The sequence below is a fragment of the Haemaphysalis longicornis genome, unplaced genomic scaffold (genome assembly GCF_048455015.1).
Source record: "Haemaphysalis longicornis isolate Haplotype H1 unplaced genomic scaffold, Haemaphysalis longicornis Haplotype H1 scaffold_4, whole genome shotgun sequence".
Classification (NCBI taxonomy): Eukaryota; Metazoa; Arthropoda; class Arachnida; order Ixodida; family Ixodidae; genus Haemaphysalis; species Haemaphysalis longicornis.
In genome coordinates, this window is record NW_027526361.1 from 123,940,898 (window position 1) to 123,961,822 (window position 20,925).

The 20,925-nt window shown below is 46.8% G+C and overlaps 1 protein-coding gene across 2 annotated transcripts; it reads right to left on the reverse strand.

Annotated features, from left to right (window-relative positions):
- Positions 1-313: 313 nt before the first annotated feature.
- LOC144180553 (uncharacterized) lies at positions 314-14,551 on the reverse strand. Of its 2 annotated transcripts, none has more exons than XM_077708882.1 (2): positions 14,467-14,551; positions 314-2,483 (listed from the first exon to the last, which is right to left on the reverse strand). In XM_077708882.1, exons 1-2 carry the CDS (start codon positions 14,479-14,481, stop codon positions 714-716), a joined length of 1,785 nt encoding a protein of 594 aa, XP_077565008.1. In that variant the 5' UTR covers positions 14,482-14,551; the 3' UTR covers positions 314-713. The 2 variants fall into 2 exon arrangements, with proteins under 2 accessions (XP_077565008.1, XP_077565009.1); XM_077708883.1 differs by lacking the exon at positions 14,467-14,551 and adding an exon at positions 5,922-6,305.
- Between the last annotated feature and the right edge of the window lie 6,374 nt (positions 14,552-20,925).

The window sequence follows — 20,925 nt, forward strand, 5'->3', positions numbered from 1 at the left end:
ACGCGTTTTTGGGGAGAATACCGGAACGCCAAATATCACAATCAAAATAATGCAAAAGGCATTCGTTTATCTACCCAGGCGCAATAGCTATTTCGGGAACCAAGTGTCCCCCCGCAAGCGCACTAAAATCGGCTCTCTTTTTAAAAATCAGTTGGCCACATAGTTGAGTGTTTGTGTGCGCCACGTATTTTGTGTTTCTGTATTTTCGGCTATCTTTCGGGATATATGCAGTCCTGCAGATAAAATTCACCCTTGAAGCAAAAATAAGTAAGACGTGGTAAAAAATATCATATTTTTCTTTATTCTCTCGCAGTTAAATTACACAGTCACACATTTCAAATGAGCACACATGCTTCCCTTTGCGTACAAAGCCCTGGAGGCGATCAGGGCCAAGAAGGAGATCGTTAGGTGACCATGACAAAAAACAAGAAACACAACATCTTTGCTTCACTTTTTCCTCCAAAAACCTGTACACACGAGTTATAACAAACCGGCATTCTAATACGAGGCCTGTGCGATATAAAGGCAGCCTCGAAAGCTACAACCGACCAAGCGCGATAGGGACACAACCGGCGCTTCCCTTTCCAGCAGTAACAAAGAGAGCGGCAATAACAAAGTGAACAATGCGGCAGCCCACTCTCGGTGACAGATCGCGCTTGAATAGCAGGCTATGGCAAGTTTAAGTACACAACGGAAGACGAGGCTCAGACAATTCACCAGTATCCTCCCTTAGAGCCCCCGTAACTTCCACCACCGTAGCTGCCCTTAGAACCCCCATAACTGCCTCCGCCATACCCTCCCTTCGAACCCCCGTAGCTGCCGCCTCCGAAGCCGCCGCTGCCACCATGATGACCTCCTCCAAAACCGCCCTTGCCTCCTCCGGATCCATATCCACCGCCTCCGGAGTATCCACCGCCGCCGCCTAGAGAGTAGCCACCGTCACCGCCCGACAATCCACCGCCCGAGTAGCCGCCGTGATGACCCCCGCCTCCGAGGCCATCACCGTAGCCTCCAGCTCCTCCGGCTCCAAGACCACCTCCCAGACCTCCAGCCCCTCCATAGCCCCCCTTTCCGCCGCCACCGTATCCTCCGTGGTGTCCTCCACCGCCATAGCCCCCCTTCCCGCCCAGACCACCGTGGTGCCCAGCTTTGCCAGCGCCGCCGAATCCAGAGCCGCCGTAGCCACCCTTAGTGCCACCGTATCCCCCACTTAGTCCGCCTCCCAGGCCACCGAAACCTCCTCCGAGGCCTCCGCCGAGTCCATGATGACCGCCGCCGAGACCACCGCCTCCATGGTGAGCGCCACCGAATCCCCCTTTGGCACCAGAGAAGCCACCGCTGCCGCCGTACCCACCGTGGTGGCCTCCACCCAAGCCTGCGGATACAGCCGGTCCTACAGACGCGTAGCCGCCTCCTGATGATGGCCCATAACCTGCAGACGCTCCGTAGCCTCCAGTGGAGTACCCGCCACTGGAAGGTGCGAAGCCACCCGCGGATGCACCGCCAGAATATCCTCCAGCTCCCGCACCGCTAGCACCTCCGTCCGAGATGGGAACCTTCAAGACAATCACTTTCGCTGGGATTGTGACCGCGTTGCCCGAGAATCCACCGGCACCGACTCCAGAACCTCCAAGTCCCGCCCCGCCAGCACCCAGGCCTGCTCCTCCGCCGTAGCCGCCGCCGTTGCCGTACCCTCCGCCGACCAGTCCGACACCACTGACGCCTCCCCCGCTTGTTCCATAGCCTCCGAGTCCTCCGCCCGTCAACTTAGCGCCGCTGATGCCACCAGCTCCACCGCCGAGAAGGGATACTCCAGTGTAGCCACCGGCACCACCCCCAGATAGCTTTCCGGCCTTATATTTCGAGTACCCAGAAGGGCCACCACCTGCACCGCCATAGCTGCCGGCGCCACCGTAGCCGCCCGCTCCTCGACCATAGCCGCCTGCGCCACCTCCATAGCCTCCGCCTCCACTGCCACCATAACCGGCACTGGAACTTGGCCCGTATCCACCAGAGGAGGCAATGCTGTAACCACCGTGGTGACCTCCTGCTCCGCCGTGGTGTCCACCGGCTCCGCCGCCTCCATGGTGGCCACCCGCCCCGCCGTGGTGGCCTCCGCCAAATCCACCGGCGCCACCTAGGCCGTAGCCACCCGATCCACCGGCGCCGCCAGCGGCTGAGTAGGCGTCCGCTCCGTAGGCGTCACCGTAAGCCGTGTGCGCAGCGCCTCCCGCAGAAGGACCGGCGCCTCCGAGACCGCCGCCGTGGCCGCCAGCGTGATGGCCGCTGACGCCGCCACCGCCGTAGCCGCCAGTAGAAGCACCATAGCCAGAAGCTCCGTAACCGCCCACGCCTCCTCCGGAGAGTCCGCCGCCGCCGTGGCCGCCCGCGTAGCCGCCGCCGTGCGCCCCGCCGCCGCCACCAGAGCCAATGTTGCCGGCCATGGACACGCCCAGGACGGTGGCCAAGAACACCAAAGTACGCTGCGAAAGAACAAGTGGGGAGAGAACTTAGTCGAAAATTTTGGGGCACCTAATTTCATACCGCGAAGATTGCCATAAAACGGAACTAGATGAGGTGCACAGCTTTTTCGTCTCCATCGGTTTTGTAATTGCTTTTTTAAGCTCGTTGCCACTTTTATGTTCTCTCCAGTCCTCTCTTCCGTGCCGACTTTGCAAAGAGATATTGTGTATAGGTGCAGCCAACGCACACAAATAACACCTGCGTACAGAAAAACGAAAAAAACGAGCACTTCACCCGTCCTGTAACGCCGCACATGGAATGCGGTTGCTTTCCAGGCAGTTGTTAGCGTGAGGAGACTGGAGCTAACGTACACCAACTCGCCAAAAAACTTGAATTAAACCTGGCAGCAGCCTTGCCGCACAGCTGTCATTGGTATGTGGTCGAAGGAGGGAAATTCCGTGAGAGGTATTAGTCGGTTTTCATGTACAGAAACACTGCAAACAATTTATTAGGTCGAAGGCATTCAGCTGTGAAGAGATAATATGCAGTGTCATTTCCAAAGAGCGACTTGTCATTAGCGTGCGCAAAAGTCCTTGCGTTGGCAGGTATAATGACTGTTGTGCCTCGAGATCGCGTATGTTTCTACATGCGAATTCGCTTGAATATGTGGCCCGGAGGAATTTCCTGACCACATGCTAATGTTCCTCAATGAAGTTTCTAATGCAGTTAATCATAAAACGTGTGGCTGCTGGAAGCCCGATTCCGAGTTTTTTTTTTTAGGTAGTGTCTATTATCAAGGCAACTGTGAGAATTACTGCCAGAAATTTCTCACGGTAGTCGCCTCTCATTGACTAAGAACGTTAACCGGAGGTTCTATGGGATATGTATTCCCTAAAAAGCTGGCCCTGGTTCGAGTCCAACATGGCGACGTTTTTTTTCTTTTAGTTTTCGGAATATTTTGGTCATCGTCCCTTTGGTTATGTTTTTTTGTACTCTGGTTTTTACTATATCAAGACACCGACGCACAGGACTTCTAGAATGGGTTGAATTAGAATTAATATAGGTTGGTTCTGTGTCGTTGGGCTGGGTTAGATTAAGCTTGTTGCAGTTTGGCTGGGTTTGGGCAGGTTATGACGCGTTCGGTTAGGTTACGTTAGGTTCGGTGAGGTTATGTTACGTTAGATTACGTTGGGACGCAATATTATTCAGCAATATTTAGACCATCCAGCTTTTATGGAAACTGCAGCGATACTTCGGTTTGGTCACGGCATTGAGATAAAAACACTCCAGAGCTGATAGGAGCTTTTCACATCAAAAGGTCTGGCGATAGATGTGCTAGTGCCCCCTCAATATTTATAACAGGCAAAGTATACTTTGACCTGTGCCACTCATTACGATCATAGCAGTTTCTTGGTGTGTTATGGTTTCCCTCTTTTAATGCCCTTACCCTTCGATTGTCGGGTGTACCTCGGTATGTGTTTAATGCCTGTAAAAAGTGACTTTCATGGTTTTATCTTGGGCGAGATGAACGCAGCACCTGAGATGTTGCAAGTATATATTTGTGTTTCTTTTCAATAAACAAATAGTTGCGAATTAGCGCCGTATCGTCTCTGTTTTTCTAATTTCATCCCTCTTGTGTGAACGCTTCCACCTTCAAGATTACTCGGTTAGGCGTAAGAAACGAGAAATAAGTGAGGGAAATGTCACTCCATTCCCACAACGAGGAACATATTTTGTAACCGTTGTGCCAAAATTGTAAAAAAAAAATGGCGGCGGCTTAGCTCCGCTAATCTTGGATATGCAAAGCGGACGCTGGACTTAGTCTGGTTGAGTCTTGGTTTCGCTTGGTTAACCTTTGATTTATGCTCCTCGAGGGGTGTGTCTCCGATCAAAAGGTTCTACATCCTCAAGCGGAAGGCGCTTTCTTGAATGGTAACGAAAGCATGCGTTGCAAAATTTTAAACTGCGCAATTTTTCAGAATAGAGGGAGCCATTTGGTGACTGTTCGAGAGGCATGTAATTTGAGTGTACCCTAGACGATGTCTCTCTCGAATGCCATGTTTGTCCAATTTATCCAGACTTTGCACAAGAAAGTGTTGATAATTTTCATTGCACGAGAAGTTTTATTTCCAGGCATTTACAACTATATTGTTGGTTGTCCTATAGTTATTGTTATTAAAAACATTTCTGCACATTCTTTAACAATTTTATTTACAAAGGGATTCTTAAAAGTTAAGATGATCAACGTTGGAAGCCCTTTTATCCTAAGATTAGAAAAAAAAGTTTTTCTGCACTACCTTAATAGATACTAGGACATAACGTCTATATTTACTGGCGCCGCTGATCAGGGAATTTTAACCCTGCTGCAACACGTATCAAACCAGTGCCGTTACTGAAAACATAAAATTGTCATTAGCAGCGTCGGCACGAGACTAGTGGATCCTCAAACTCCTGTCTTTGCTCAGTGGTGCCTTGGTTGGTGCACCCTTTCGCGTCTGCCCGAAAGGACCCCACACGCTTGAAACTAGAATTCAACGTCACGTGCCCTTGGACGACAGCTACCGTAGTCGTACTGCCGGATATTAATAGAAAAGTGTGGCTTCTTTTCAATGCACGCGGTGACGGTTCCGCACAACGACGCGGAACCACCGCTAAGGACCACTTGCCAGCGAGCTTCAGTTTCGAAAGGGAAGTCGCAGCAGCACCCAGACAAAAACTGGCACGTAAGCTGAGAATAGCAGTAGCAGGGCACGAGTACAATGCGAAGGAGAGGGGAGCCGCGCCCTTATCGGGTATCTACGTGACAGGCGAGAAACAATGAGAAAGTTATCCGGAAGTGTTGACCGGTACATACGCCGGATTCTTCAAAATATGGCCGCAGCAATCCTACCAAACAGCTTTCCGAGCCGCCTTGGTTGCAGCTCACTTAAGTGTCCCCAATATTTAGGCGGCATGCTTGGTGCCGATACATTGCTTGCAAGCGAAGGCCGTGTTGTCTGAAACATTCGATGTGCCTCACGGCGTAGAAAATTGCTTCCGTGGGACTTTGCGGCAAGCGGATACCTCCTAACGGTATATAATTGGACCACATGCATTGAAATGAAGGAGATAGACATAAAGTCAACTGCAAAACGATTTTGTGCTTTTGGTCAACACATCTAGTTACCTTGTTTTCTATAAGCTTTCGGAGGAACCATCCGTGTAAGCATTCTACCATATTGAAGGGTAGCCCGCATCAAGCCCTTGCTACTTCAAACATTCCCCTGTCATTTGGCGACCAGCAGTCTAGCTCAGCGAATTTATGCATCTACGCGGAACAATTAGTTATGCTTCGAAGAAACACACCTGTCACTTCTACCTAAAGCGCGGGTACAGGTAAGCCGCTTACAACGCCCCCTACTGCGGCTGCTACGTTGTGTTTCGCAGGCAACAGTGGCTGCGAGCAGCGTTGTACTCACCGAACCACCGCCGCTGCCATCACCACCAAGGATCCGCCCAGAAGCCTGCCGTTTGGTTTTTTGCGCCAAGAAGGTACCTTATCGGCCACACCCCTCAACTACAGACTCCGTTGCTTTGTGCCTTAACGCGTCGTACTCTGCCATGCATGCTCCAACGGGGACACCACAAAAGTCTCAGCGTCGGCGGAAATTCCTCGCTTGTCTATCATGGCGGAAGTCGACGGGGCCCCGGTAGAGCGGGCGTCTGCGAAACTTACGGTAACGCGAGAAGAAAAGAGGGGGAGCCGAGAGAGCACAGGCAAAGCGCGGCTTTGGGGTCACTGCCGCGCGGGCCAGGAACAGGTTATGCCCGGCCGAGAGTGAAAGTGGGTCTCTGGGAGGAGCGGGACGTCTCTGCATGCAAGCCGGTCGCTGGTACAAAGGCGCCTCCGCTCTTACTTGGGAGAGAGCGTTGCCACTTCACCGCGCCCGCACGGGACGTTCGGTTGGCGGCACAGGACGCGGATGGTGTGCGTATAATTTGGGAACTGCATACACTGAATACTTTACGCAGTTTAAGTGCAGCGCCGCTACGGCGACCGTCTGCGTTTGCACAACGTCTGTAACTGTTATTACTGACCAGTCGAGATATTATTTTAATCATCCCCTTGAGTGGCGCTGTCATCGTTCCAAAGAATGGGAGGGGGGCTTATGCACGCTGTGCTGGAGTGTCGACACAGTTCACTGTGCAACGACTCAGCAAAGTCTGGCACCGCGCCATCACAGACGCCATTTTGCTTGCCATCTTTAGGTATAAAAGTGAACCGAGTCTAAATGAGCTGTTGACTTACGACACAGGTACGCAACTGGCCTTCCGGTATAAGCCTAGTGTAGGAATAGTGCAAGAAGTGCCACTTGCCCGGTGTTGAAGGCAATTATGTCAAGCGGAAGGGTCCAATTCTCGTTCACGAAGTGGTCCAGTACATAAGCATTGCCCCGTCTTTGCGGCGCCTCGTCCCAGCCATGTCCGCATGTTTTGTCTCGGTAGGAAGCGTGGGACACACCGCTTTGTCATGTATCCGGGTCGAGAATATTTAAGTAGCACTACGATTACGAGCCACGGTGTGCACCGCGTGTTACACTTCACCGTTCGTGCCTTGTGTGAACCTCAGTAGACCCACGAGTTCTGCACGCTGCACACAACTACCTGATGACAAAACGTGCGCCTTCTATTCTCACCGTAGCGTTTAACAGGGCGGTCGTTCCGACGGGCTGAATACGGGACAGCGTCCGCTAATTGCTCCACGCACGAGCTTCAAGAGGACCGGCGTAGGAAGCTGAGTTCCGCGCGCCAAAAAAGATTGGCCAGGGCTAAATGGAGCCGCCACTGGTTGCCCCGGTGACCGCTGTTCGGGCGGCTAACGCCGGACAAGCAACCGCTATGGTTCTTTTATCCTGTTTCCTCAGCAACGAGCATGCTCAGTTGTTGACCCGGGGCAGGTTCGCTGACCGTTTTCGTGCTCGACCTTGTTGTATGGGCACCTGGTGTAGGCCACAACCAAGCAGACTGACAGCCCTCATGCGTAGCCTTGGTCTTCTCAGTGAGAATGAAAGGATTGCAAGGCAGGTCACGGTATTAATCGACCTCTCGGTGACGACCTTGTGCTCTTGGGCTCCAGAGGTCGCAGGGTGAGCTCAGCCCTCGAAATAGTGGTGCGTGTGCCGCGAAGGAAAGGGCCGCTGACCGCTGATATAGTTGTCAGGGCGATAGGTTCTTCGTTATTCCTTCCGCAGGTTGCCGAGGAAGAAATAGAAACTAATCGCGTTCAATTGCACGCGGAAGTAATGATGGCATTATTAGCAGTGCTTATGCTGGTGTTGCAGGAAGATGTGTTATAGCTTTCCCGATATGCTAAGCGGTCTTCAAAGCCGCTGGCTAAGCGTGTTATTTTACGGCAGAGCGGTCCTTGACAAGAAGGGTGAGAAAGTCCAATCGAGCCAATTTAATTTCGTGAACATGTGTTTTTTTTTTTTTAAATAAATGTTCTGAGAAACAGCCTTTTCGAACCACCGCAGCTCGCCTAGTTGCACAAAAAGGATAAACGGAGTTATTTTTTTTTTTTCATTGTGAGTAGCAGTAAAATCCCTAACTGTAACACCTTATGCCATGTACCGGCTGTTGCTAACAGCAGGAAGTTTTTATAAAAGCGAAACTTTAGTCTTCTCACTGATCGCGTATGTAACGCGAAAACGCCCTGCAGGGAAGCCAACTTTTCCTGACGAGGATGATAGGTTACCATGGGTGAAGCGAAAGAAAAAACGGTCCCAGTGGCAGGAATCGAACCCCGGTCTTTCGCGTTATGAAGCCGGTGTCTGGTGTCTATCAAACCGCATCATTTCCACACGGTCGAAGCGGTTTAGAAAACTCAGACAGCTATAAAATCCGTCAGGAGAAAAAAACTTCGCGTTCAACCATCGTCGTCGTTAGACGGAGGGGAGCACGTATTTATATTTTGTCCACACCTGTTGGTGAATCATCGCCCTTTGAGGGGCAGTCAGACAGCCTACTTACCCTAGCTAAGAACTGCCTACCTTAAAAAGCGGATCGTATTGGTTGATACGTAGGCATTAGCGGATAAAAATGTAACTATTGGGTACGGTAATTAGGGCCCGCGGTGATTAGGGAACAGTGTGAGATGTTGAAGCGCCCTTGAGAACATTTTAATCTTTTCGGTAATTTCAGGAGGCCCGTGGCGCTGCCTTGTGTACGCGACTTCCGGCGTTTATCATTACGTCGCTCCGAAACGCCAGTGTGTTGCCGTAGGGTGTTATGTCTCCTCGCAGGGCATTTTTTGTTTGAGAGCGTGGCGTTACTACGGTGTTGGGGGCAATTCTTTTGTCCTGTGTTGTGCTTTCAAATGTAAACAACCGTTGCAAGTATCCGGCACACCGGTAATCTGCCGAGCTGTCCAAGAAGCACCCGCGTGCTGCGCGCTCATAACCGTGCCTTCATTTAAAACAAGAAACTACCTGTTTAGCAGCTGTCACCGTAAGATATCTCGAAAAATAGAGATGTGGAGACAACAACTACTTAAACGTGTGCATAATATACATATACAATTAAAGGGACTCTGCAACACTGTCGATAAACGTTTTCACTCTTTCCGGCGCGTCCGAAAGCACTGCGAAAGCTACAGTTATCGCCAGCACGGAGCAGCACTGCGTGATTTGCTCGTCCCAGCAGATACGCCTTCCGTTTCTGCTTTGCTTTTGCGGCCCTTTTTTTAAGTGGCGGTCGAATTCGTATATTGCTGCAACTTAAAGAAAGCCGGTCAATAGACGCTAACACCGCTTTAATGTCGTCATTTGAGCGCTCGCACATCGCCAAGACCGGGAAAAAGAGGAAATTCTTTTGAGCAAGTTTCCAAGTTATCGATGTGCATAGAGCGGCAAATTTTGGCTGAGGTACTTTGCAACCACTTACTCTAAGTACTGAGCGTGTTTTTTGACAGCTTTTTGGAAGCCTTTCAGATATAAAAAAGTAAGAAAAAGCGTTGCAGGGTCGCTTTGTGTTTTTGTACAACTTATCTTGGTGAATATTCATACCTCGATTTTCCTAACTTCGCCACCTTACATTTGCGCTTTTTGACTTTCATAGGATGCAAATTAAAGGTGTAACTATTTGAAGGACAGTGATCAGTTCCGAAGAGGAAAAAAAAAATTTTCGAAGTGGTAATTATCGTTGCGCCTTGTTTTCGCCCCCCTGGACAGCATGCGGTTTCATTCTGTCTGAGGGAGAGCCGCATGTTCTTGGAAGAAACGAACCATCGTTATCCGAAGTTTGTGACAGTTAGCTAGAATTATCTGATATTGGTTTTCTGGCAGAAGTAAGCCTCACTAAAAAAGATAACAAGCATCGGAGCTAATTCCTCCTTCGGAGGCATCGGTGTGATCACAGAATACGATGCCAGGCGGTGGCCGCATCCATACACACATAAACAAGCCCACCTCGTCAATCTGATTCTCATTAAACTAATGTAGCTGGTTGTCCCGCCGTGGACGCTAGACGGAGGACCTGAATTTGTTCTTTCCGATTACTAGTTGCTTCTGAGAAGAGGAAACGGCTGTTGTGGTGACAAAGGAAGCCCCACTACCCACTCATATCCTTGCTTACACACGTGTAGGTTCGGGTGGTGAGGGTTAAGATGATTGCTACGCGTAAATCTGTTCGTTAGAGAGGAAATTTTGCATACTAGTCAGGCGCGTTGGTATGTTGCGAAGTGTAGGTCTACGAATCATCGCGAATATTTTAAGAGTTTTCGGAATTTTAGAATTTCCCGTGGCGTGTTGTGTTTAGATGTCTGTATATTCACAGAGCTATCAGAGAGGCAAAAGCCCTGGTTTCTGCAAGTTTGGATCATGGTATATAATACCGAGTTCCAGATGCAAGGACGCGTTCCAAAGCGACGGGGGTGCTAAATTATACAGCGCTCTGTAAATAATTTTCATAGTGTTCGAATTCAACGCGAATTTTGCTCTGCCCGAAATTTCTGCAATAGTTGTACTAGGTTTTCAAGTGTGATGTCTCGGAATGGAGAAAAATCTACGGAATGTTTTCGCCGGTAAGAAGCAGGTAAGATCTTTTCCTTCGACACAGCATTTCGGAATTCGTAGCTGAAAATAAATTTCTAGCTACTGGCTAAGCGTTGCCACTCCTGCAAGGTTTGAAACAAACGGGGTAGCAGAAAAAATAGTCGGTAGTGTATTCACAAAGCCACAAAATAGGGCGCTCTGTACGCAGGTGTCGGATACAAGAATTTTCATAAAGGGTTTGGGGTTCGGTAGGTATAATGTCAGTAATCACTTTCTAGTTTGGTCAAAATAAAACTGCGAAAACCGACTATATTTAAATCTGGTGCTGCGTAACCACATAAACTCCTGCGATTTCGTAAAAACGCCGGAAGAAAAAAAAATCAGTTCACCAATCCAGTTTGAGGACTGCGACCATTATACGTTGACATTAATACAAACGCTGTCATCGTGTCCATTAGGGCTGAGAGCAGTGCTTGGACAGTAAGAAAAATTGGCCGCTCTTGTAATCTATTTCAGTAAGCAAAACATTTGCACTTAATAGATGAAAAAGCAAGTATACAAATATATTAAAAATAATTGCGCTCTTCAAAAATATTTAGTTTTCCCGCCTTCTGTAAAAAAAGGCGTTTGCTCCGCAGGCCGCTAATAAACCTTAAAAAAATTATAAAGAAATCTCTTCTTTGCTCTATGTGGCCCAGAGTCCTCTGCTAGCTCTAAGCAATGAACACACGGGATTCAGGGACTTCAAAAATGGGTTTACACAATGCTTCAAGAGCCGCGGCTGCTTGAAAGTCTAGCTGTAGTTGTGACCGCCGTCATCGTAAAACACCCTGCACGGTAGTTGCACAACTCCATTTATATTTACTGCAGTCAACCATACGATCCACCTCTTACTTTTTTTTCCAGCTCGGCTAATGGGCTGGGTGGCCTAATTATCTTCAGAAGCTTGCGTGAATGCAACACGCGCCACAGCTCTGTACACGTGGGCGTGCTTGCCATTTATCCTGAACCAAAGTTGCACGCGTATAGTGCGTGAGAACTGAATCCGATATACCTTGCGCCTAGCAACGCCGCGCATTGGAATCCCCGACACCGCTCCTGGTTGCGGTAAGCAGGCCGGAACTCACCGGCCCTCTCAAAATTCCATCACTCTTTCCCTTCCTTATTTAGAACGGGCGAAGATTACGCAGGGGTGGTTACGTCTACTCCTTGGGTTGAGCGAGAAGGCATGCAAATCAGTTGTTCCAGATTTTAATCGGAGGTATCCCAACGGGGCTTGTAAGCGTTCGGGCGAAGATGGATTTGCGTATGAGTGCATCGTTGAAGTATATGAGATATATACATTGAGGGGTCACTTGCTAATCACTTAGAAACCGGCTGCATAAAAGGAGGAGACATGAAAATGGAAAAAATAAATACAGTAAGCCTGTGTCTAGAGCACCATTCGGCGATGCTACAAGAACTCCATATAAGCCACGTCCATCGGCGTTTCGATGAAAAATGCCACGTCTGGCACAACTTCGCCATCCATTAACGCAACGTAATGTGAACTACCCTAGCATAACCTAACGAACAAAAAAAAAACGGAAAAATAACCTACGTCATGGAAATCATTTTCACACTAAAAATCCCCAACTCACCCCCCACAAAAAAGGAAACGAAAGCCGGACCTCGAACCACCGCCCTATAGTTACAGAAAGCTAACACCGAACCTCGACACCACAACGGCACACTGGATATCCTGAATTAGTTCTGGCTTAAAAATTCTAAAGTCGTTGGACGGTGCGCTAGCCATGGCTGTAGCGCTCAGCTGGAGTGCCGTCGGACGGCACTCTAGCCTTTGCGATACAGGAGACCCGCGCTACAGCAAAGTCTTTGGGAGAGGAATGCGGCGTCTTTACTTGTGGTATTTCAATAAAACGGGGATTTTTTTTATACTGCAGTGGGGACTAAGAAACGCTCCGAAGAACACTTGATTTCGAATAAAGAGAATTCGTTATAAAGAACGCCTACAGTATATGAACCCTGGGGAAGCACGCCAACTGTAAAAGGGATATCCTACACAGAGCCCCAAAATGTACTGAACATAGAACAAGTGGAAAATTTATAAATTGTGCGTGTTACAAATAAGTGTCTCAAAGCTTTCTCAAATTAGTCAAGATCAGTTAGATAAGAGTAGGCGCCGGCTACGCCAATACAAAACATAACTGCCATGCTGGCGTCAAAGCGCTAACATCGGCTGTCACATCCTACCGACCGATTCTCGCATGTCTCCGTGACAAGATTAAGAGTGTTCTTCGTTTCGATGATGTTCTGCTATAAAAAAAGAAAAGCTTCATGACGTTGAAATAACATTTCGGATTCCCATGCTTTAAACAATGGGGAATTACCAGGAAGCAACTTTTAATTCTGTGTTTTGCTTTCCTCCGTAATAATTGCACGGGCACATGGAAAGTGCTGGATATTAGTTAATCCTGTCTGTATCCGCTAACACTGAAGTGAGGTGTTTGAAATTGATATATATATTTCAGGTACTTAAACAGCGCTGAAGTACCTCAAAAGGATTTCATATTATCCCATTCTTCCTCCTTGGAATCTCGAAGATTCTTCTGTGATATGCCAGTGAATCTTATGCACTCACATGTTCTTCAATTAAATGTTCCCTTATGAGGTCATGTGCATGCAGAATATTATATGAATGGCTTTTAAATTCCGCACCAAATTTAAATGCTCCCTAAGACATCGAGTTGCCTTATGCTACCTTCAGCTGTATTTTTTTTTGTTTATAGCAATGAATTCTTGGAATATGATCTGCTAACGAGTGGTAAATGACACGAAGCGTGCATTGGGAGGGAAGGGGGGGGGGGGGGGGGCTCGTGCGTATGGCTCGCGCCTTAGCTATCATACTACGGTTGGCAAGGCGCTTGTGCAGGTTTCCTCACAATATCCCCGAAGTATAAAAGCGATCTCGCCTCCTCTATTTAGTCTTTCCCCTTGAAACAGAAGAGTCTACCTACCTACTTTTCTCACAGATAAACTACGATTTGGTTTCTTTGCAAATCGTGCATCGACTAATATTGCAACGGTAGAGGCTTGGTCGCATCCCATGTCCACGAAGACAATGACGACTTAGGACGGTGATGATTCGATTACAGGCAACGCGAAGGTCCCGAACATGCTGGTAGGAATTTACCGGTAGCTGATAACGCTGTAAAATACTGAGTGCCCCATATAGATACAACGTTAGGACAAAAATGACCCGTGTGAAAGGACGCGAGAAGGAAGAAAGTGTTAAAACTGTTAATAAATAAAGTGTTAATAAATATCCGTATTTATGTGGAATATGTATTTGGCGCTGTTTTTTCTCTCGACGGAAACAAACGTCAAGTAGCAAGTCTCTATCTCGTCGCTTTAAAACTTTCCACCAAAAAAGGCACTCGACGACTTCGGCACAAGTGAAAGGATCGAGCGTTGCTACTCGGGGTTCTAACAGTTGAGAAGACGTTGTGTGTTTCTTCAGCGGTCATATTGTCGATCTTCACAGGGAACGGCCCGTTTTGGAGGTTACAAAGTTGATGGTTTATATTACACTCTCCGGTTCGATAAGATAAACATTTAAGTGTAGCTTACGCGAAAATCAAAATATCTTTGTTTACCGAACGAATATTGTTTCCTACTTCAAAGATACGATTTCATGGTAGGCGTTTCTTCTTACTGCTAATTTGACATTCTTGTAACATTCCACAAAGCAACCTTTTGCATCTTGTTACCGTTGGCACACTCAGGTTACGTTTCCTTGCGTAATCCCCATCGCACCACGGTTGCTAACAAAATAAAACGAAATACCACACTTCACGGGCGGAAAAGACCGCACCCGGAATTTACGCACTTTTCCTCCTCATTCCCAAGGCGCCCTTCCGGATACCGACATCCTCTACGTCTCGGTAGCTAAACCACCGCGCACGGCACTCACCGTTGTTCGCCGCATGTTCTATGCAGTAGTAGTCCCTAAGCGGAGTTGCTGTAGCTGGGATCCGAGTGAAATCACCGGTTCTCGTCTGCGGCTCCATGGCCCGCCGGCGGTGCCTTTTATATCCGACACTCTTTCGAAGACGCTCTCCACGCGTCGCAACCAAACAACGTCCGCGCCCTCTCCCGTTCTTTCCCATTGCTGTGGCCGGCTAATCGCCTCCACCATCTCGGACGCCCTCTCCCTTTCTTCCGTGGCATCCACGTCCAGCCACCACGTTCGCTTTCTCCGTCCACTCCGCCTCCTTTCTACAGCCCCTCTCAAGAAATGCCTTCTTACCTGCGCGGCGTTGTTCGTGGCCTGCCCTCCCCGTTGTCTGTCACAACAGCAAACAAATTCGTGAGTCGAAGCTCCTGCAACCCTTCTTCCTCCCTCCGACGACCGGAAGGTTAGCCGTATTAAGTGGGTCGCGTTCGAGGGTCACTTTTTTTTCTTCGCGCTTACTGTCTCGTCCGTGCTTGAGGCTGATGCCCAGCTGCGGCGGTATACCGGCGAACTATGCGAAAGCACAACAGCGTTAACAGTAATTGATTCTGCGAGCGCACAAACAATAAAAGCGTGTACAATACACGCCCACCCTGAAGACCGTGCCTGGCTAGCAAGGAACCACAAGGCGAGGTGGTTCCATTAAGGTCCACCGGCGATCGGATGTCCTGGACCCGCCCTTCTGGCGGCATAACGGGCTTGCGGTGATGAGCGTGCCGGGATGGAGACCAGAAACACTTTCGGTGATGAAGGGTGGGCGACGATCCGCGGCGTCTTGCGCTTCCATTCGCTCTCTCGGGTCCAGTAGCTTTTCGCATAGTTACACAGTCGTGGCCCTGGCCTAGACGCAATTACACCACGCAGAGTATGCTTTGGATGTACTGGAGAAATGCCACCCACAGGCTCGCTGTCCAGTCATCGTTCTGACGTGAGACGCTCTATGATTTAGCGGTGCGCCCGCCGAGAAACCACCGTTAATAAGGCGCTTATATGGGCTACTGAGAGTGCCCAAGCGTCTTGGACCAGCATTGTTTTGTCTTCTAAATCGATGATAGCGGCCACAGCCGGCACGAGCCCAGCTTCGGGTCACGCAAACATGGAACCTGCACATTGGCACACGTCGCAACGATTAAGCCAAGACACGACTTATTCAGAAGCGGCGCTGAAATGTGTCTTAGTACAAGCTGTGGGTGTCACTTATAACAGTTTTATTTTATAATCGAAAGTAGCTTAGTTGTTGTTACGGAGGAAATTATTTTTACCACAGCGCTCTAAATTCTCACGACCAGGATACACTGCTCACAATTCCTCCGGTATCGAGCCGATTGCCTGGGTATATCCAGTCTGTTGCCTTTGCCTGTTATCTCAGGGTGTCAGAGCTGCAGCTAAATGTTACTTTCGAGAAAAAGTACACAAAATAGAGAGCACGCTCATTGTATTATGTTCCAACCTGAACGTCAAAAGCTTTTTGATATCACCCCTCTTGCGAATTAAATTTTTGCTATGATGTTTTATACTACAGGCACCTTCAACGTGCTCGGAGGGCTGTTTAGGGAGCTTTCTTTCAAGGTTATCTTCTTCATTCTTGGGTGTGTTATAGTAATTACTAATTCCCTTTCTACTTACTCTCTGTTTATTCCTTCGTCACCGTTACACCGTTCTGTCTTTACTTAGGGCTGAAAATGTTTGTTTAAAGTCTCGTCAGGCATGTTGTTCCCCGGCATTACGCAGGTCACGTGCGCCTGCACAAAAAATTATTTCGCACCAATCCGAACATCCCAGACAAGGTTACGGCTGTCGTTTGAACACTGCACTACTGTACTGGGATAATGACTTTCAAGGGTGGTCTTCTTATAAGCCTGAGTGAAGGGAATAGGGCTTTTCTTAAGCTACGGGATGCTGCGACACTGTTTTTAGGGCAAATCTGTGAAAAATAATTTGCGATTGCAGTGATCAAGGCACAGAAAATTTAATATTTAGAGCAAAAAGGGGCCGGACCGAAGAGTGTAAAAAACATGATGGGCACGAAGGCATGTGAAAGAAATATTTAAAATTTACTTGGAATAAAGCGTTCGAAGCTCCAGCAATTAAGGTACAGGAGGGACTGAATTCCTCTGCATTTTCTTTGGAACTGCCGTGTATTTAAGTGTTCTCTGCCTACGGGGGTAGTATAGCCAGCAGCGCTCCGACAACTTCGGGGGGGAGGGGCCTTCCTTCAGCACCCAAGATAATTGCTCGAGCATCTGCAACGTGTCGCGAGGAGTCCACTGGCTACTAACCCTCGCATGCTACCTTTGGAATCAACATTGAGAAAAAGGTGGACGAAACAAAATTTATTTCAAAAAGAAGCCAGATTCTCTCAGGTTGTGGCCGTTGCCCAGAGGGCGATATCTGGGGAGTGGAATTAGTGTAATGAATTTAGCCAGGAAAGTGACGAGTCAAGAGCGCCTGTGAGGGCATAAAGGGGTGGTTCGCCCTTCCAGGCGTGAGAATAGAGGTAATCGAAATACAAAAATACAAAATAAAACTTGGCCGCGCTACTGATCACGTCGCTGCAAATGTCTTTAGAAGACGATAGTCTTGCGCGGCCCTATTTGCCACGGAACTACCTCCCTCTTTTGTTTTATCCGCCCACGTCTCACACTTCCCTCTTGTGTCACTCCGCCCGTTGTAGGCTTGCTAAACTCAATGTTGCTGCGTTCGCACTATGTCGTATCATCTGTACGTAATGTCAGGACTTCGCGTTCAATCCACGGGCGCAAGCCTTTTTTTGTATTTATGGTAATCAATCAATCAATCAATCAATCAATCAATCAATCAATCATGTTTATTTACGTGCCCAGGAACAGCCATAGGCCTGAGTGCTGGCGCACGGGTAGTTACATGAAAACAAAATACAAGAAACATATAGCAAGAAACAAACAAGCGACAAGACACACACAAATTGAAGTAGTGAAAATGACAGAAATAAAGCACAGGCGGAGCCTGGGTACAGGTAAAAAAATAAAAAAAGAAGATGCCTATGTTGCTCTGCCCGTCGTAAAGGCCACACGAAAGGCAGAGCAACAAAGTTTGACAGTAATACAACAAAAACAACGGCAAGAGTGTAGAGACAAATTAAAAAACGAACAAATGACAGTAAACAGTTTCAAACATAGGCAACTATCAGTTGGATAGACACAACCGCAGAGAAATCAAATTCCAGAAAAAAAAGAACGACAGACATATCATAGGTGTTTAACATACTGTATTCAACAGCGTTGTACGGTAAACTGTAAAGGATTTCTGAAAGATGTCAAGGCGTTCAAAGAGGCGGTTGTAACAATTCTGTATTCTGCGCACAGGAGAATGATTGGAGTTGCGCGCAGCGGTCAAGAACGGGCGATAATAATAATAATAATAATAATAATAATAATAAAATTAATAATAATAATAATAATAATAATAATAATAATAATAATAATAATAATAATCAATCAATCAATCAATCATGTTTATTTACGTGCCCAGGAACAGCCATAGGCCTGAGTGCTGGCGCACGGGTAGTTACATGAAAACAAAATACAAGAAACATATAGCAAGAAACAAACATGCGACAAGACACACACAAATTGAAGTAGTGAAAATGACAGAAATAAAGCACAGGCGGAGCCTGGGTACAGGTAAAAAAATAAAAAAGAAGATGCCTATGTTGCTCTGCTCGTCGTAAAGGCCGCACGACAGGCCGAGCAACAAAGTTTGACAGTAATACAACAAAAACAACGGCAAGAGTGTAGAGACAAATTAAAAAACGAACAAATGACAGTAAACAGTTTCAAACATAGGCAACTATCGTTGGATAGAATAATAATAATCAATCAATCAATCAATCAATCAATCAATCAATCAATCATGTTTATTTACGTGCCCAGGAACAGCCAGAGGCCTGAGTGCTGGCGCACGGGTAGTTTCATGAAAACAAAATACAAGAAACATATAGCAAGAAACAAACAAGCGACAAGACACACAAATTGAAGTAGTGAAAATGACAAATACAGCACAGGCGGAGCCTGGGTACAGGTAAAAAATAAAAAAAGAAGATGCCTATGTTGCTCTGCCTGTCGTAAAGGCCACACGACAGGCAGAGCAACAAAGTTTGACAGTAATACAACAAAAACAACGGAGTGTAGAGACAAATGATAATATGAACAAATGACAATAAAGTTTCAAAAATAGGCAACTATCAGTTGGATAGACACAACCGCAGAGAAACCAAATTCCAGAAAAAAAATAGCGACAGACATATCATAGGTGTTTAACATACTGTATTCAACAGCGCTGTACGGTAAATTGTAAAGGATTTCTGAAAGATGTCAAGGCGTTCAAAGAAGCGGTTGTAACAATTCTGTATTCTGCGCACAGGAGAATGATTGGAGTTATAATAATAATAATAATAATAATCTTTATTAATCACCAAAGAAAAGCTACAGCGAAACGGGCCAATCTAAGCCAATAGCGGCTTGTGTGATGTGGCCCTTCATCGAAGACATGTGGTTTCTTGATAAATATACAATATTCTACATTGAAACAGAAAATAATTAGTAAAATTGGATATATTTACAGGAAATCGGAGTAAAGTAGCAGCACACTCCATACGGAGTAGTAGAACATCAGAAAACAAACAAGAAATACCAGAATTACTTATTTACATGCGACCCTTGAAGTAGAAATAATAAACACTTCAACCTTGCAAAGAGAAAAGTGATGAGAAAACAGAACTTACATTCACAGTGAATCGAAGCAGAGCAATCGTATACTCTAAACAGTAATGAACACAGACCACAATGCAAGAAAATGAGACTATACACGTAAATTGTACTCTTGGGACAGAAGCAATAACAATTTCAATTCAGATCCCGATTTCACAGAAAAAAAATTTATCGGGCAAGTTGTTAAAAATCTTTGGGATGTACACACGTCGTCTCGCTGCTCCATATTTAGTTGAAAAGCGCGGAACAACAAACCGTGTTTTTTTGCGCAGCTGACGCGGGGCGATATGAGGGAGCTTAAATTCATCAGTCCAGTAATGACGCAGAACAACCGTAGAAGTGAATAAAGATTTAAATGAATGAAAACCAAGTTCGGAAAAAAATGTCTTTGCCCAAAGATAAAGTTCGATTGTAAGCCACACTTTTTAATATATTTTTTAACAGGTTATCGATTCGGTCTTGCCAACCTCTGGAGCAGAAACCAAAAACCGTTATTCCATATCTTAAAACACTATATGCAAGCGCATGAACTATCATCTTTTTAATTGGGAAAGGCACCAAGCTTCTTACATTGAAGAGTAAACACGCCACGGATCTAAGTTTTGTGCAGACGTAAGAACTATGGTTTTACCACGACAAATCACTCTCGAAATGAATTCCGAGATACTTAATTGTATTTGCGTATTCCACGGGAGAGCATTGACAGGATGTGCAGTCATGGTGATGCAGAAATACCGGCAAGTCCATCTCACAAAGTTTCAGGGGATTTTTGAAACACATGGCTTTAGTCTTGCCATGATTGACGGTGAGGTTGTTTTTCGAGAACCAAGACATAGCTTTGTACACTGATTGCTGTAGTAGCTCAACTTCCGATTTATATTTAACATGCTTTGTTAGGAGGACACTGTCATCCGCGTACTGAAACACTACCCCGTTTGGGATTATTGGCACAAAATCATTTACAAACAAATTGAAGAGGAGAGGAGATAAAATTGATCCCTGTGGGACACCGGCATCAAGCGGCAGTTTGGTGCTGGAGTATGCATTACCTATAACAACCATTTGTGACCTGTCAGCAAGGTAGTTCTTAAGTACAGCTTGAAAGTACAAACTGGAATAATAATAATAATAATAATAATAATAATAATAATAATAATATTACAACGTTTCTTCACACTTCAAAATTACAGAACACTATCCAGCCAGCATAAGCCACATGGCTTGTGGGCGTCGCTGGGCAGTCACAGCAGGATGCGAAGTGGGACAACTCAGGAATAGAAAGCTCATGGAGATATACAATCACAAGGAAAATATCTGAGCAACCGAGCGAAATATCTGAGCAAAAATTTATTTTCACCGCGTTTGTTTGTTTTCGAAAAAGCGAGCACATACCTATATTTAATTACAAGAACACAAGTGCCGCTTATGTGTTGATATTGTTCCCCAATGTACCAAATATGAAGCATGTTTCTAGACTTCGTAGATTGAAAATGTTTTGCCTGTATAAAAGACTGGTGGAAGTATTTCTTTAAGGTTGGCCGGGTGGCTGGAACGAGGGACACGCAGACAGACAGACAGACCAAAATATTTCGTTTGAACAGCCCAAGAAAGGTCTTTAAAATGTGCCCTCCGCGTGGGACCCCAACACGCAAAATTATGATTACTCACT